The sequence below is a fragment of the Trachinotus anak genome, unplaced genomic scaffold (genome assembly GCF_046630095.1).
Source record: "Trachinotus anak isolate AG129_WGS33_773 ecotype Australia unplaced genomic scaffold, CSIRO_AGI_Tana_v1 ptg000024l, whole genome shotgun sequence".
NCBI lineage: Eukaryota > Metazoa > Chordata > Actinopteri > Carangiformes > Carangidae > Trachinotus > Trachinotus anak.
Window position 1 is genome coordinate 5,309,287 of NW_027273875.1, and position 16,565 is coordinate 5,325,851.

At 40.5% G+C, this 16,565-nt stretch overlaps 1 protein-coding gene across 4 annotated transcripts in view; it reads left to right on the plus strand.

Annotated features, from left to right (window-relative positions):
* The window catches only part of cadm2a (cell adhesion molecule 2a), a 193,751-nt gene that overhangs the window by 164,706 nt on the left and 12,480 nt on the right, over positions 1 to 16,565 (plus strand). For 2 of the 4 annotated variants that reach the window (XM_071460805.1, XM_071460806.1), the window contains 4 exons: positions 9,918 to 10,079; positions 10,633 to 10,723; positions 10,831 to 11,009; positions 14,405 to 14,518. In XM_071460805.1, the coding sequence (XP_071316906.1) occupies positions 9,918 to 10,079; positions 10,633 to 10,723; positions 10,831 to 11,009; positions 14,405 to 14,518 (546 nt within the window). The remainder of the gene's footprint in view (positions 1 to 9,917; positions 10,080 to 10,632; positions 10,724 to 10,830; positions 11,010 to 14,404; positions 14,519 to 16,565) is intronic. The other 2 variants (XM_071460808.1, XM_071460807.1) reach the window with 1 other exon arrangement.

A 16,565-nucleotide genomic window follows, 5' to 3' on the forward strand; every position in this document is an offset into this window, starting at 1 on the left:
AAGCAGCCAGGTGTTGCACAACCTTAATGCCCAATTAAATGTAGTGAAATTCTCTTCATGAGAAGCGTTTGAGATGCGTAAAACACAGGCACTTCGCAGACTTCATTTCCCTGCTTAAACAAAGCATTAATAAACCACAAAACTAATTTATGCCAAAGCATGTGTGAGTTTTGCTTTGTAACTTTGCATATTAATGCTTTTCTCTTTTGCTATCAGTCTTTTCTTTTTTTGCAGCGTCTCTGGTATCACTGATAACAGTCACCATTTATTCTTAAATTCATGTACAATGTGTTTTACAACATTTTTTTTTATCTACAGTGTTTTAAATAACTTTTGCAATACTGTTTCAACTACAATGCATGTGCCTAATCAATCACCTGGTAACTGAGAGTTTGTTTTTTTTTTTCAGTTTGTTAACTGCTAGGAGTCGTCCTATCCTTATGTTCATTAACACTGACAAACCTCATATTGTTTTCTTGCAATCATTAAAATGAAACAGCTGTTGTTACACTTGTTTTTCTAAACCTGTAAACAATAATCTTTGGACTCACTCATTAAAAAAAGTCACATATTGGTTTTTTCTTCAAACTAAAATACCACATTTTTGTAACGTATTGTAGTAGTTTGTCACTCCACTTAATATTTCCTCCTGTTGCCCTTCTGAAGAACATGAAGCGCATAGAAGCAGAATATACACTAATTAGCAGAGTATTTTTCCTTTCAGGCTTACTGTGTCTCTTTGGGTGATTACTGCGTCTCCCAGCGGCCCGCAACTGTGAGGAAAGCTTCCTGTAAGGCAAATGGAAGCTTAGCCAGGACATTATGTTCTTTTAATTTACCACAGAGAGTGAACAGGTAGTCAGAGATATCCTTGGTGGCTTGAAGTGGAGGTAGTCTCAAGAGGATATGCTTTCTCATTAAGGTCAGATGCTATAATTCTCTCCTCAACTTGGCACACGACTATCTTTAATTTGAGCCTTGTACAATTTTATATCAGTATATTATTCACCGTGACAAGGTTGCAGTTCCTAACCCAGAAGGGACAGGTATAGTGTGTTCAGATTTGCCCTTCTGTGAAACTGTATTCTGTACTGCACATGTCTTATAACACTTGGCATCGGTGAAACTAATGGAAGTTTTTATATAATGATTTATTCAAAGAAAGGAAAAGCATCAGTATCATGTAGCCATTTTTCTCTGGGTAAAAGAAATCTTGGTAACATTGTCCCAGAGCAGAAAGCCAAACTATTAGACGTTATACAAATGTCAAGTTAGAAGATTCTTGTCAGAACTGCTATTGGACTCGTCAAGAATGTCAATCGGAGCTGATGTTTCAGGCCTCACTGAATTCGCTAAAAAGCTCTCTTGGCGTCTGCCTTTACACCCTCTCTATGCGATCTTAAGCCCAGACAGCTCAGCCTGCTATCTCACATTAGGGTTTCCCAGGGTCCATGTAAGCAAGCAGATAAGCCCGAATCAGTGGTGGTTTTCCACACAGTTTGAAGCAGATATCATGGTTATCTTTCCATTTAATTAGCTGTAGCTGGGAGATGATATTGAATCTATGTCATCATATTTATTCAGACTTCCTCAGAACATCCTCTACACTAAAAAAAAAAAAAAAAAAAAAAGTGAACTGATGACCGATTTTTAACACCACAAAAGGTCTCATCTAATCAAACCAAATCCATAAACACTTTTTTCCTCATGGTGGCTAACTTTGCCATCACTGTCTTTGTACTTTAGAAATCCTATAAATAAGTACAGTATAAATGCTGAAAAGGTTATTAGTTTCAAAGGTGAAGGAAACACTGATCCCTTGATTAATACCTTGTCTTTCTTGACAAGTAGGTGTCTGTTTTTAATTAGCAGATCGCTGCCCAGTGTGATGCTTTTGTCAGGCATGTTCGTGTTGAGTTCAGGGAAGAGCCCGTGCTGAAGATTTTGATTGACACATACAGTTTCACACATTTAGTTCTACATTGTCACACCATAAATGCATCTCTGCCACTAATTGGTCCACTTCCTTGGCGCAATAAGAAGGTGTGAAACATTGTCTGGACAGTCAGTCCGACTTGTTGCATATGATACAGATAGCGTGTGTGTGTGTGTGTGTGTGTGTTGCATTTAAATGGGGTAAACAAAAATCAACCCAGCAAGCCACTCACCGGCAGACTTTCTTCCCACATTTAAAACTGACTGAATAAATAAACATGGCGGCAAACAAACACAAAGGGCAACGCATGTTAATACACAATGTATATATGCATGTGAAGGTGTACGTGAGTGCACTTGAAGTGTTCATCATCTTGACAGGATCGGGGTGTGTTCAATGTGAAAAGCCATCTGATTGTGGGCAACCATGCTGGGAATAAATGACAATTGTGACATATTGGTGTGGGATCCGGGGGAATAGAGAAGATTATATTACCGGCAGAGCCACTGGAGCAGTCCATCACCCATTCGCATGCAGCTAACAGACACCCTATGCTAAGTGTGTGCATGTGTGTATCTGTGTATATGTTTGTGTGTGAGCGAAACAGACAGATGGAGCAGACAGCCTGCATGTAAGGACATAAGCTTGCGTGTGTGGAACGGAATCCAATATTCTTATTTCTCAGTCTCTTTGTCCCTCAGATCCCCTCAGTCCCCACCCAGTAATGATATATTTCTATCTCAGTTACACACCATAACCCAGAGAGACCTCTGCCAATATCACCACATGTAGCACTTGTTTACACACCACTGAACCAGAGGGAGCTGTGTGGAGACCAAGCAAGGCAGAGATGAAATGAATATTTATTCCAAATAAGGGCGGAGATGTTCGCTATCAGACTAGTATTATCATACTCTCTGACCTAAACTGTAGAGGTTACTGCTTCATCATGTTATACGATAGCTTTATTCCAAAAAGGCTCGAGAATAAAAAAAAGAAAAAAAAGAAACGCAGATATTTGATTCAGATTCGCTTGCAGTCACATCCTTATTCTATTGTCAAACATGTTAGTCAAGGACAAGGAACTATTACTGCAGAACATGCCTCGCACTATTTTAGGTCGCTGTCTGCTGACTTTTCAGTACGCTGTAACTCAAGTCTGCCCATTCGCTGAAGAGTTTAACAGTGACTGAACAACCTTTTTTGAAAGAGTGCTTACCAATTCTTCATTCATGGGTAATTGTCCTTGACTACTGTGAGTGAGAACAGAACAAGGTGGCCGTCATTATTCCAAGGTTTTCTCTGGAAAGAGCCATTGAGGAAAGCGAAGAGGCAATAGCTCCTAGGGCTCATTTCAAAGAGGATGATGCTGACGGTGTTGAGACTGCTAGTGGCACTGTCGACGCTAAAATAATGATTAAGTTCAGCAATTTAAAGCAGTTTTCTGGTTAAAGGAAAAATACGTTTTCAGTCATTTCAGCAGTGTGACACAACCTTGCACACTACTTAAAGTCTGCGTCGGGACTACAGTCATAGTATCCACCTCCTTGGGATGGAGTGGATCAATGACCATTAAAGATGTAATTTCAAGATGGCTCCTGCAAGTCACAGTGGCATGAATAAAAGATGCTCAAGTCGTGCACACGCACAAACACACACACACACACACACTCTCTCTCTCTCTATCCTGTATACATGAACAGCACATGCATGCACACATGCAAGCACTGGAATGAGTGAAATGAGATCTGTGGGAATCTGTTGGGCAGTGCTCTATATGGTATGGTATGGTATGGTATGGTAAGGTAAACATCAAAGCACTGGGCTCTGCACTGGTTTATGATATTTTACATCTCTATGTAGCCTCCCACTTTGAAGTCAAACAAGATGGCCAGAATAAAGAGCACAAATAACTTGAGCACAAATATCTCATGCACCACCTCTACTGTCTCTCTTTCTTTCTTTCTTTAAACTTATATCACCTTGGTTAAATATTCCCATATAGAAATGTATCTGACCTATCCTCTGTCTCTCTAGCTTGAGAATGTGTGATCAGGTTAACAGACTTAGACTTGAGCACTGCGGTGAAAAAAAAGAGGAGATAAGATTGCTACACCCACTGTCTATGTCCATTAAGAGCAACATCCTGGAGGTGGAGCACCTGTCCAGTTCTAAATGCCAAGGTACCGAGACAGACCAGACCTCTCCTTTTAGAGCGGAAAACCGTCCTCATGAATCCACAATAGACACTTTTTCACTGTGAATGCTCAGAGTCTCATGTCAGAAAGGATATTATGATATGGGTCTGCCGGGCACTGATAGAAACTCTCCTCACATTTAAGAGTTGTTCCCTGGTCGTAGTCAACCGTCAGTTGAGCGCAGAGTCAAGCTGGTCAGACTGGTCAGGCAAGTTAGGATGCCTGCAGGCTGCCAACAGGCCCAGCTCCCTGAACACTGCACAGTAGCTAGAATAAGTGAGAAGTTAGTGGAGGGCGCAATATTCTATCTCCACATTTCACTAGAGCTGGAGCCTGCTGTGTATTAGTGTTCTTGTTTCAAAGTCTGGTCATATCTATTGCTATACAGCTCATCTGACAGGAAAAGGAAAACATGAAGAGTAGGTACTTATCAGGCAATATATTTTCTGTTTGCATCATGAATTTTATTGTATTTAAATGAGTGTTTTATACTGCTATATATTTTGATTATCCTCACCCTAACCCACAGGCAAATTTTCGTTGTTCCTGCCTGAGCAAATTGTTTTAAATCTCACAAGGGATGCAGTTCAGGGTATGTTGAGTCAGCCCTCGGACCCCTGCTGCCAGGATTAGTCAGCTCCGTTGTTGTTGTTGATGCTTCCTTCCCCACCCCAGCAGTCCTCCTCTGTCTGTCTTGTTGATCCCTCCATCTTCTTTTCCTGGGTTGTCCCTCTCTCCTGTGAAATGGCATAAAAGGGTCAGATCCTCACATTTTTCACGCCTGTCATTTCCATTTCTAATCCTCCGAGGCACTGTCTTGGCTCACACCAATGATGCAGAGTCCTGAGCCCCCACCCACAGAACAGCATACTGCAGTCACAGCCAAATACTGGCAGGCTTTTTGTTAAGGAGAGACACCACAGGTGAATATGGCGGGGTGGTGTACATTTTTCCTATTGGAAAAAAAAGACAAAAACTGTTTAAAATGCAGATGGTGTTAGTGTTTTTTGTTCATGTTGAATTTCCCAATAAGGTTTAAGTAAATCAGGTAGGTAGTATAAACATGCACAGATTTATACCCTGGTAAATCTGCAGACTTTCAGTTTATGGCTGTTTGGCCATTTTACAGTAAGTCATTTGACTGACTGTGAGCTAGTAATTAAAAACAAACAAAACAAAATACATTGTTCCTATTTGTCTTTCCCTGCCAGTGCTAACACCCAGTGTGACTAAGGACTTATATATGCAACACAGAAAAGCTCTGACAAGCTTCTATATTTTTCTTCTTTTCCATTTGGGGGCTACGTTTCTGCCCATTTCAAAAATCATCCCAAAAATGCTGCAATGTATAAAAGTAAATTCAGAATATGAGGAGTGATGCAGCAGTGAGTAGACAGAAAAAAAATCTCTGCAAAGAGCCAAGAGCTATAATAACAGTATAATGTGAGCTGGAATAGACAAAGTTGATGCTGGCTGCCCCTGAAATGTAGATCCTGTGTAAACAATATCATGACAGGCGCAAGAGCTTAATGAAGATGCGTTTTTAGTTTGCTTACCAGTTAAAATGAGAACATCATAAAGAGAATTTATGCAAGTTTTTGTTACTTAAATATAGAAACTCTCATCAAAACCTGCTGATTATGTATGAATGTGCTACAGGGTAACGTGACCTCTATCCGGAAGTAGTTCAATAATTTAATTTATTTTATATTATATTATATTTATTGTGGTTGCCTCTCAGGGCGTCTGTGGAGTGTTGATGGAAATACTGTAGAATTATTCAGATTCTTCCCCAAAGAAGTTGCCAACAAAGCTGAACCTCCTCACCAACTTTTCTCATTCAAGCGAATGAAGAAAACATTTAATTTACTCTCAGTCAAGTTACTGGTTTTCAAGGCTTCAGACAGTCCTTCAGCAATCCTGTTTTTGCTCAAAAAAAGCCACCATTATGTGAAGCTGCTAGCTGCTGCTTAAAGTAACTTAGTACCTGCTATATAATTTATTTTTTGTCCACTATTTTCGATTCATTCCAATAAATCTCCTTTGAAAAAATATCTTGAGATTGCAAACTAAATATTTTTACAGATAAGGTGTTTTCACCAAACAGTAGGTTTGAGTGTGTGTGTGTGTGTGTGTGTGTACTTGTACTTGCTACATAGTAAGGACCAAAAAAAGTATTTTACTAACAGAGTGAGGACATTTTGGCCGGTCCTCACTTTTTGAGACACCTTCAAATCACATTTTGAGGGTTAAGACTTGGTTTTAGAGTTATGGTTAGAATTAGGTTTAGGTTAAGGTCAGGGTCAGGGTTAGGGTTAGGCACTCAGTTGTGATGGTTAAGGTTAGGGTAAGGAGCTAGGGAATGCATTATGTCAATGAGTGTCCTCACAAAGATAGACATACAAGTATGTGTGTGTGTGTGTGTGTGTGTGTGTGTATTTGTATGTGCATATACGATATGTGTATTATGAGAGTGATCAGATGAGTTTTTTGATTGACAAGTGTGAGCTTCAAGCAGACGCTCCTTTCAGCTGCACTTAAAATGTGATAGATGATATTTATTGATGAATTATACCTACTCTCATACACAAGCATGCACACACATTCTTGCACACACACACACCCTCAACAGTACAGAAGGCAACAGACTGCATGCAATTTACCGACGGGGTATTTCTAGCTGTTAGACAGCTGTCATTATGTTCCCAAAGTGGATCTTTAAAGACTTTGGACCGAATAAAGATATTAATGAACTCAAACTTTGCACGAGCCTGTCAGCTACTGTAGTGCTCTTATCCCGAATCACACAGAGGCAATCAGGGTCCATTCAAATTGCCATGAGACAAGAATCTAAACTGACACTTAAATCACACAGATGAATTATATAGAAAGTGAGTTTCTTGTTCACTCCAGTGGAGTTGTTTCAGTGTGGAGCGCATTTTCAATCAGGAACCTCTGAGACAGAAATATTATGAACTAACTTTAAGAAGTGATCTTGTGTTTTTGCGCTGAAAGCTGCACTACAATAACAAATAGAGGAGTTTCAGTGCAGACGGAGCATTACAGACAGTGCCTATTACGTTGACAGAAGTCCTTAAATTCCTGTCTTGAACATACATTATGTGTGAATACAACCAAACTGCGCCATTCAGGATGATTTATTCAGTTTATTCAAATAAGGATGAAAGGAAACATCAGAAAAAGCAGACTGGTAAAAAAAAAAAAAAACATAACATAACCTGTTTGAACTGAACTGTTGTGCAACTTAGAGTGGAAATCAGGCAATTCATGAACACTAATATGACTCATCTCACCATGTCAGTTCAGTTAAATCAAAGCGTTAGATCAAAGCGTCCGTTCTGTTAAACCGGCTGATCATAAATCCCCAAACTAACATCAACAATAACATAGAAATATTAACAGGAGAAGAGAGGAAACAGACAAAACGTAGCATAAAGACGGATAAGATCAGGGTGACTTGAATAGAAATGGAAGGGAACCTTGTATGCGGCTGCAGATAGAATGACAACGTTTGACTGCCTAAGACACAAAGAGGCAGCGAGAGCCCATGTATGAGGACCTGGCATAATGAATAGAGATGGCAGGAGCAACTGCTAAAGCAGGCCATAATATTAGAAATTCAATGTCCTCTCTCTCCAGCACTCCACTCTCCTTTGTCCCCTGCAATTTCTTTCTTTTTTTGTTGAAGAAGTCTTGCCATTTTCCCTCTCTGCTGTTGTGTGGATGGATGGTACTAACACTGCAGACCTGTCACTCATTCACCTCCAGGGGAGGCGGGCTCATTGCCTCAGTTGGGGAAAAGTGACTGAGCGGAATAGTTGATTGGCAGAACGAAGAGGGAGAGGAGACAGTGGGGTGGGATGCTTAGAAAGTGGAGCAGATGAACACAGAGGAGAGAAGGATGTGGAGCGTAAACAGTCTCTTTAAAAGAAACAAACAAGCACAATAGAGAGATAGCGTATAGCCGATACTTCTCTAAATGTTCTGTGATGAGAACACGGCAAAAGACAGACATGATTTTACAAAGCAGGGCAACACCTGAATGCAGAGATAAGCCTGGACAGCTGAATACAGTGTTTGAGTGATTTCTTTTCTCTTTTGAAAGAAAAAAAACCTTGTGGGAGTGTGGATGAACAGGCTTGATGTGATTTAAAATACTTGCTGCTGGCACGATGTTAGCCGACCAACCACCCCCAAAAGACCGGTTGAACAGATGTGATTGAGAAGAAGAATATGTTAAAAATACCTTCTTGAAGGCGGATGTGTATAACCAGTTAAGTTGTAAAACAGCCACAGGGTAAAGGCAAATTTGGCAGTGGTGAGCTGTGCAGGACCACTGGCTTAGATTTGAGTGTCTGGCCTGTAAGAGGATGGTCATTTGTTTTGCACGGCGAATACATCACAGCTTCAGAGTTTAGGAGAACATTTGTGTTGCGTGTGTAGGTTGAGGTTTCATCAGACATTGGCAAACATTTCATCTGTTACCTCAACACAGCCACAGTTCTAAATTATTCAGGAACGAATTTGTGTAGGATCACAATCAAGGAAATTACACAGATATATTCATTATTTCTTCCTCAACTACTAGTAAAGTAAAGAAAAGCCGGATTTCATAAGCAAGGTGTTCTTAGGTATGCAGAGAGAATCTCAGTCTAGCACTGGACTGTTCTGTACTGCAATGAAACTTTGGTCATCTGGATGCTGCAGAGGGCAGTCCTGACGGACATACCTACAAGACATCGCTGCTAACAGGGAAGATGATTTATTTCGAGCCATTAAGGTTTCAAAGACACTAATGTGGTGGTCAAGAAATGGTGTTATGAGGGCTGTTCATGACACTTTTATAAAACACATTAGGCTTATCTGAGGCCTATATCATTGGGGAGATAAGTGAAGCAAAAAGTGAAATGATGTGATCAAGGAGTTCGCTAAATTTCATGGCATCATAATTTGAGGAAGCCGGGTTGCAGGAGTTCTCCGCTGCTCTGGCAGCGATTGGGCTGTTGATGGGCAAAGAAAGGCGGATCAGCTGTTTGATTTAGATTACAAGGCAGGTGTTCCAGGGATAGCCCTGAGAGCAGATTGTACAGATGGAGATGACTGTGCATAATGATACTTTGCTACAAGGCTGATTAAAGTTATTGCCAAACGTGTGATTGGCCCTTGTAATGTTTTTGTCCCAGCGAGGCTGGAAATGGTCATCAGATAGGAGGATTGGAGGGAGAACTGAAGTGCATGAAAGTGTTTGGTGATATTTAGACATTGTGTGAGAGCAGTGGAGACGAGGAAGCCACAGGCAGAGACGGTAGGTGGTTAAAAAGCCCACAGTGTAAATATACACATTACATTCATAGAGTCACAACCAGGAGCTGGGCTTTGTTAGAACCCTGACCAGAAATGGCCATGTAGATATACCAAAGCAGCATCCAGAGAGATGTGTGATAAAGATTTTTTTGTAGAGTCAGTGCTCCTGAGGATACATGTCTTGATGCTCAATAAGAGCTGGACTTCAATACTCAACCGGGGTATTTTTCAGAATTGTGCATTACGATGAAGATATAACCAGCATCAGTGCAAAGATACTGTGAAATTTCCATTTAGGTGCCTGATGAGATGCATGATAGGCCTTTTTCTATATGCTGTTGCTGTAAATTGGGGCTTAGGCAACTTTGAAAACACAGGAGCATCATCTTAATGTGTGGTCATCGTACCTTGCAAGATAAATGTGCTGCATCTGTGACAGTATGCAACTCTCTCCATAGGTGCCAAAGAGGTGAATGCAAGTGGGAAGACATTTACAGTACGGAGCTCTCTGCAGCTGCACGTGGACAGAAATGATGATGGAGTGGCCTACACCTGCAGAGTGGACCATGTGGCACTCACACAGACACCACAGCAGGCCACTGAAGTACTGGAGGTCCACTGTGAGTGTGCACACAGCACACACACACACACACACACACACTCAAACACACACATGGAGTGCACCCGTGGACATGCTGTAACAGTCTGCAGAGTCTTGTTAGCTGCCGTTCAACCTAATAAGACCTGCCTTAGTATCAGTGATTACATTTTTACATTACATTAACATGTATTTTCATCAGACAATATCAAGCTGATCTGGATGAGAATTTAATAATTTATCATCCATGAAAATCTCTGTCGTGAGCTGTGATAATAATCTTATAATTATATATCATTAATCACTGTTCTCTTTCATTATGTATTTTATCAGAATTTGTCAGAGTGATCTCTGAAATGATTATATTTCATTCTATTCTAAAAATGTATGTTTTTTTTTTTTCAAGAAAAACATCTGACTCAGTAGGATGAACCATTTTGCCACATGGCTTTTTACTATTTTATTTTGAAAATTAAGAAAATCATAACGTTTTAATGCATCAGTATTGAGATCATTGGCAGATGGTTATCTCAATCTTGTCAACCCTCAATCTGAGCCCTCTCTTACTGTCCTAGATGCTCCTCGTGTGGAGATTATCTACTCCCTTGCAGTTCCTCAGGAGGGTCAGTACTTAAAGCTGGAGTGTGTGTCCAAAGGAAACCCTTCGTAAGTCACTCAAATTTTGTGTTAGTTGATGTCAGCCTCTTATATATAGCTTCAGACGGGTAAATGTAGCACACCTTGTTTCTCTTTCACATCCTCTTACCTCCCAGGCCAGATCCTGTGATGTGGACAAAGGACGGGGGTGAACTTCCTGACCTGGACAGGATGATCGTAGAGGGGAGGGAGCTCACCTTTACTTCACTCAACAAGACAGACAATGGCACCTACCGCTGCGAAGCCACCAACCACCTAGGGACCAGCAGCGCTGAATATGTACTCTACGTCTATGGTGAGTTCAGAGGGAAGGCTGATATGTAGGTAATCTTTTTTTAAAAGTGAAGAAAACAGACGGAGCTCTTCATCAGGTATGTGACACCACAAAGAGATGAAGGACGTGTAAAAGAATAAAAGCTGCAAGAGGATGCCTTGGACACAGTAATGCTATTTAGAAATAGTGGCACCAACAACTCCATTGCAAAAACCAGGATTATAATACCTCCTGATCTGCATACTATATCAGTGCGAAGAGTGATTAGTGGTACCATCTCTCACAGGGAGAATAAGGGCCTCAGGTGACAAAAATGCCACCAACGCCTTTCCTTAAATAAACCTGCGTCCCAGATCCTCCTCACACACACATACACATACACACACACACTAGGAGGGAAATTTGTGAGGGAGGCAGAATTTAGTGCTGCGTTGTCAGGAATATCACGAGGAAGGATAAGTAATTCCTAGTAACGCCAGAGGAGGTGGGGGATAAAGGGACTCACTGTCAGGGAAAACAGATAGCTCTTCCTTTCTTCTGTTTCTCCACTGCCATTTGTCTCTTGGCATTAAGTAATAATACTTAAAAAAAAAAAAAAGGCAGAGCAGTGGCACATCTCTTTTCCCTGTTTTTTAGGAGCTTAGACAGTGTGTGACAAGGGACAAAAAGGCAGGTGGTTTTTGGCTGGAGAGACCATAAAACTGGAGGCAAAAGGGAATTTCCCTGAGTGAATCAATAAAATATGACATCAGTATTATTATTTCATGCACTTCAGGGGGTGTTTCATTTGCCCTCTTATTTAAAAGTGGACCTAATCTAATGAAAAACATGGGAGAATAAACCTCTCAGATGCCGACAGCTATGCTTTGCCAAAGCAAGAGTGATTTCTAATATGTTCTTGAATTCTCCTTGATGGGATTAGAATAAAAACCCGATGTGGAGCCAATGAAGAATGATACTATCTGCTGGCGGGTGATAAAATGTACTTCATGAGGACAAGGGCTGAACAATTAATCGTAATATTATGGAAATCACAATATGGCCAAGTGTAATGCACAAATCACAGGAGCTGCAATTTCTTTGAAAATGGTAAAATGTGTCACAACATATCACAAACTAGGCATTGTGGTGGCCCGACCCACAAATCATATTCTCCAGATGTAAGGGAACACAAGACCCAGCAAAAAATTTTAACATTTTTTCAGCAACCTAATGCAAAAATTACCATTCCAACTGGAATTGTGACTCATTGCAATGACAATGTCTGCCAAAATATATATTTTTTTGGATATCGTTGAGCCCAGAAGTGGATACTTGCAGCTACGTGGATAAAGAAGGTAAAATATAAGCTCGAACAGAACAATGTGTGGGTCTGCTCTCCACGCCCCTTACGGTGGAGGCATAAGCTTGTACACTGACCAAGGTGGGCTGTTGATTGCAAAACAAGAATGATGCATTTACGTCATTCATTTCTCCAACAGACGACCCTCAGAAAGATCTTGACATTAGCCAAGCCATCTCACAAACAATCACCTGGACAGTCAGGTGCATTAATAGATCCATGTATCAAAATAAGACTGTGAATGTTATACAGGTTTAATATAATCTTACAAATGAAGGGAAATTTAATAGCTTGCCACTTGATCTTGATTAACATCAATATAAACTTCTACAGTTTTCTAAATATAGTAATACCAATGTTTGCAGTTCTTGCTATCACTAATTTGATGTATTAATAAATTGCTATGTTATAATTATTTGCATTCATAGCGATAAAACAGGTCAGGAGTGAACTATAGGATATTTTGCTCTTGAAATCTGTGTGATGGCTGCCCAGTTCATAAGCAGAATTCATATACAGATGGGGAAGTTTAAAAGTTTCCTACCCATGTCTGAATCTTATCTCCATGCTGGTTAAATTATCATCATTAAAAAAAGACATAGCAGCATATTGATTAAGATCACTTTAATAATGGATTGGTCCACTCATAGACCCCTTATTAATTAAACCTTAAAATTTTCATCACATGCTGCATTTCTGAGATTTGCACTTCCTATTAAGTCCCCCACTAACCCCTCAGCTAATTGCAGTGCATAGTTTGGGAAGGTTTAATTTGTGTGCTTGTCCCACATGCCATGGTGTGTGTGGGCACCTAACAATTCCTTCAAATGCCAGCTCAGTGTAACAACAAGAATAACCAATGCACATAGTGACAGTGATGTTATTAAACTGACAAATTTTATGCCACAAAAAAGGCAATTGGGTATGGGAGGGTCAAAGATTCCTATCCAGATTCATTACTTGTTCTTTTGAAATGGCACCCAGTCTGTTCCTACCCTTCATTAGTGATTAGCACACCTTTTAGCCTTTCGCAATTGCTGCAATAATTCTTGGAAAATACCTTTTTAATGGTTCCCCTCCAAAGAGGAGACATTTCCCTCTCTCCCGAAGACATGCACTTAGCTGCTTAGTGATTCACAGTAAGGCTGAAATGTCACCGAGACACGCAGGACAGTCGGCCCTGAGAAGGAGTACCTCAGCCAATTAAAAGCCTCTAGCTCGCTATAAAAAGCAGAGTGACATAAACATAAAAGCCAAGGTGGTAGTGTAACCTCATTAACTTTGTCACACAGTGTTTCAGTGAGAAACACAGCCTTGCTTAAAGCACATTTACCATTATCCTTTAGTGAGAAGTCAAAAACAGAGCATGGCACCGATGGCTCGGCTAATTTTTCCTGAAATCACCCTTGCAAACATGGATAATTGGCACAGATCATTTGTCAAATTACTATCATAATATGGTGTAATCCAACTTTCTTACCTTCATGTGTTTGAGAGGTTCCCAGAACAGGATCTGTCTTCACAGACTTTAGCCAACATTACATTACATTATAAGAACATATTTCATTCTTCTTTTTTTTTCCCCTATGACATGGCAACAGGCTACTCACACCCATGTGGAAAAAGTCTGAATAAAGCCAAAATCTATCCACGTATAAAGTATATACCTGTGTATGATATAGTATATAGTATATAAAGTAAATACAGTAACATACTGTATATAATAGTTGTAACAGTTAAATAGAAAATAGAACCAAGACAATGACCCAAAACGTGGTGCTGCTGACCCAAAGATAATCATTTAAAGTCATTTAGTCTGCAGGTCATTTAAGAATCATACACTAACACAAAAAATATTTATTGATAGGATACTAATATATACCAGAGTCCACAAAATCCTCCTGAATTAGTGAGGAATTTTGCTCTTTTTTTCCCATCACTTTCCATGTTTTGCCTTTAATCAGTTTGTGTTGCTCTTTTAACAGCCCCATGCAAATTCTTTTTTTTGTTGTTGTTGTTGTTGTCGTTCTTGTGTTATTTTTGTGTATATGTGTCTGTCTATCCCCTCCACCAGACGCCTCCACCACCATGCCTCCATCCACCACTCCCCCCCTACATCCCATCCCTCCAGATCCTACTGCACTATTAGGCACCCACGCCTCAGACCCCACAGTCACTGGCAACAGAGGTACAGTACTACCCCTTGCATCTCCACATCCTCCTCAGCATGCCACTGTATATTCCCACTTCCCTCTTGCTTTCATGTCTCTGTTTCTCAGTTACTTCACGGCCTCAAGGGTCAGTGTACCTGTCTCATGTGGATGCACTGAGACATGGAGACACTGACAACTGGAAAAATGCTCAATACCAAACATAAATCCAGAGACAAAATTCTTTCTTTGTCTTCTGATACTGCATTTGTCTACCTTTTTGTTTGTATTTTTACCCCTTCAGGACTGTAAACATGAACTGTATGTCACTTCGATGGACGCTTCGATTATTGAAATTAACTTGTTTTGTGTTATAACATCGAGGACATTATTCATATTTGACTTTAAGACACACTCCGGGCCATTGTAATCAGAAAGAGTGTAATCTCTGTTAAGATGCCGCATCCACTGTTCCCTTGGCATTTCAAAGGCTTCAGTGCTTCTGTGGCCTGTAACCTCAAAGAAGCAAATGTTATGTCCAACTGAAAATGTCTTACCACTGGAGATGTGTCATCATGACTCCTAATGCTGTGTTAAATCTTAGAGACTTCCAAATTAAAAGGAGAGTTATCATAGTTTCCACCAAATGGACATTTTACTGCTAAGACTGAGAATTTAGTTTTTTTAGAGAATCTGTTTCTGATTAGTATGAATGCCGTTGTTATAATCCTTTCAGCATTATACTATGAAATATGAATAATGGGATGTCATCTACAATGAGGCTGAAAAAGAAGTGGGAGAGGCATAAAATGCTGAGGTTATCCTAAATTTCAAGCATCTCTTATTCCTGCAGAGCCTAATGAAATGCCAAGAGTTATGGTTATGGATTTAAGCTCTAAAATCCCTGATATGCAGTGTAATTAAATTGCCATCATCGTCCTGTACCGCTAATGCCATCCACACAAAGCATGTTTTCTGGGCACATAAGTCCCATATAATAGTGATAGTGTCTCACCAAATCTGGGACATCTTGTCATGTCAGCACCTGCCAACACAGTGAAGGCAGAGCTGGAGGCCCAAGCCTTACCCTTCCTTCTGATGTAGGTCACTGAGGTGGTCAAAACAGCCTGCAGTCATAAGGTGCCAGATGGACGGGATTAACTCAGAGATGGTGAAATTTCTCATTATTTTTTGGTTATCTTGGTTGGCATGCCTCTTTAGTGTTGCATGGAGGTTGAGGCAAGCAGGTATGGTCTTACAGAAGGTGGGTGGCCTGGAGGTGTTTACTGGGATATTACACTGCCACATGCCAGGGTTCTGCAAAGAAGACCCCTGACCATTGTCACACTGCAGATTCAGACGGAGCAATGTAGATTTAATCATGGTTTTTAAACAGTGCGCCAGCACTTTATTCCAGCAAGGACAGCCTACTGCAGGGTTGATGGGAATTTGAAACCGGATGGTTTGCACTTGAAAAAGGTGTGTGTCGGTGTCTCACATTTTGTCTTGCTGAGTGTGCTACTATCCAAGCGCACTGTGAAAAGAGGACTAGGCAGCACAAAAGTTGTAGCTTGTCACTAGTTCTGTTTGATTGAGTGCTGTGTCCATTTTGATGACCTCAGGATAACATATCTGCTTTATGCCGATAATGTATGTTTTGTTGTCCTTGATCACGTGACGGAGGACAACGCATTCAAATGGCTGACATGACTCCCCATTGTCAGTCGGTTGAGTTGGATTAAAAATCTGATGGATGTGCCGTCCTCTGGACAGCTGGCTCTGCACTGAAAGGAGCCAGTTTCCATTAAAAAGAGAGACTAAGATGCCAACATGGAAGCCTCTCTATGTAGGCACGTCCAACTGGGAGGAGATCCTTATGGTAGACTCAGACAATGCTTCAGGAGGAAGTGGAGGACATAGCTGGGAGAAAGAACGTTAGCATTACTTTGACCTAAATATGCAGTAGTAAATATAGACTGAATGGATATCACAAACCTCTAGGGAGGTATAGATGCTCTAGCTTATTAACCTTTATCTCCAAGGATATCTGTATAACACAAACATTTATTAATGGTGAATGTAATC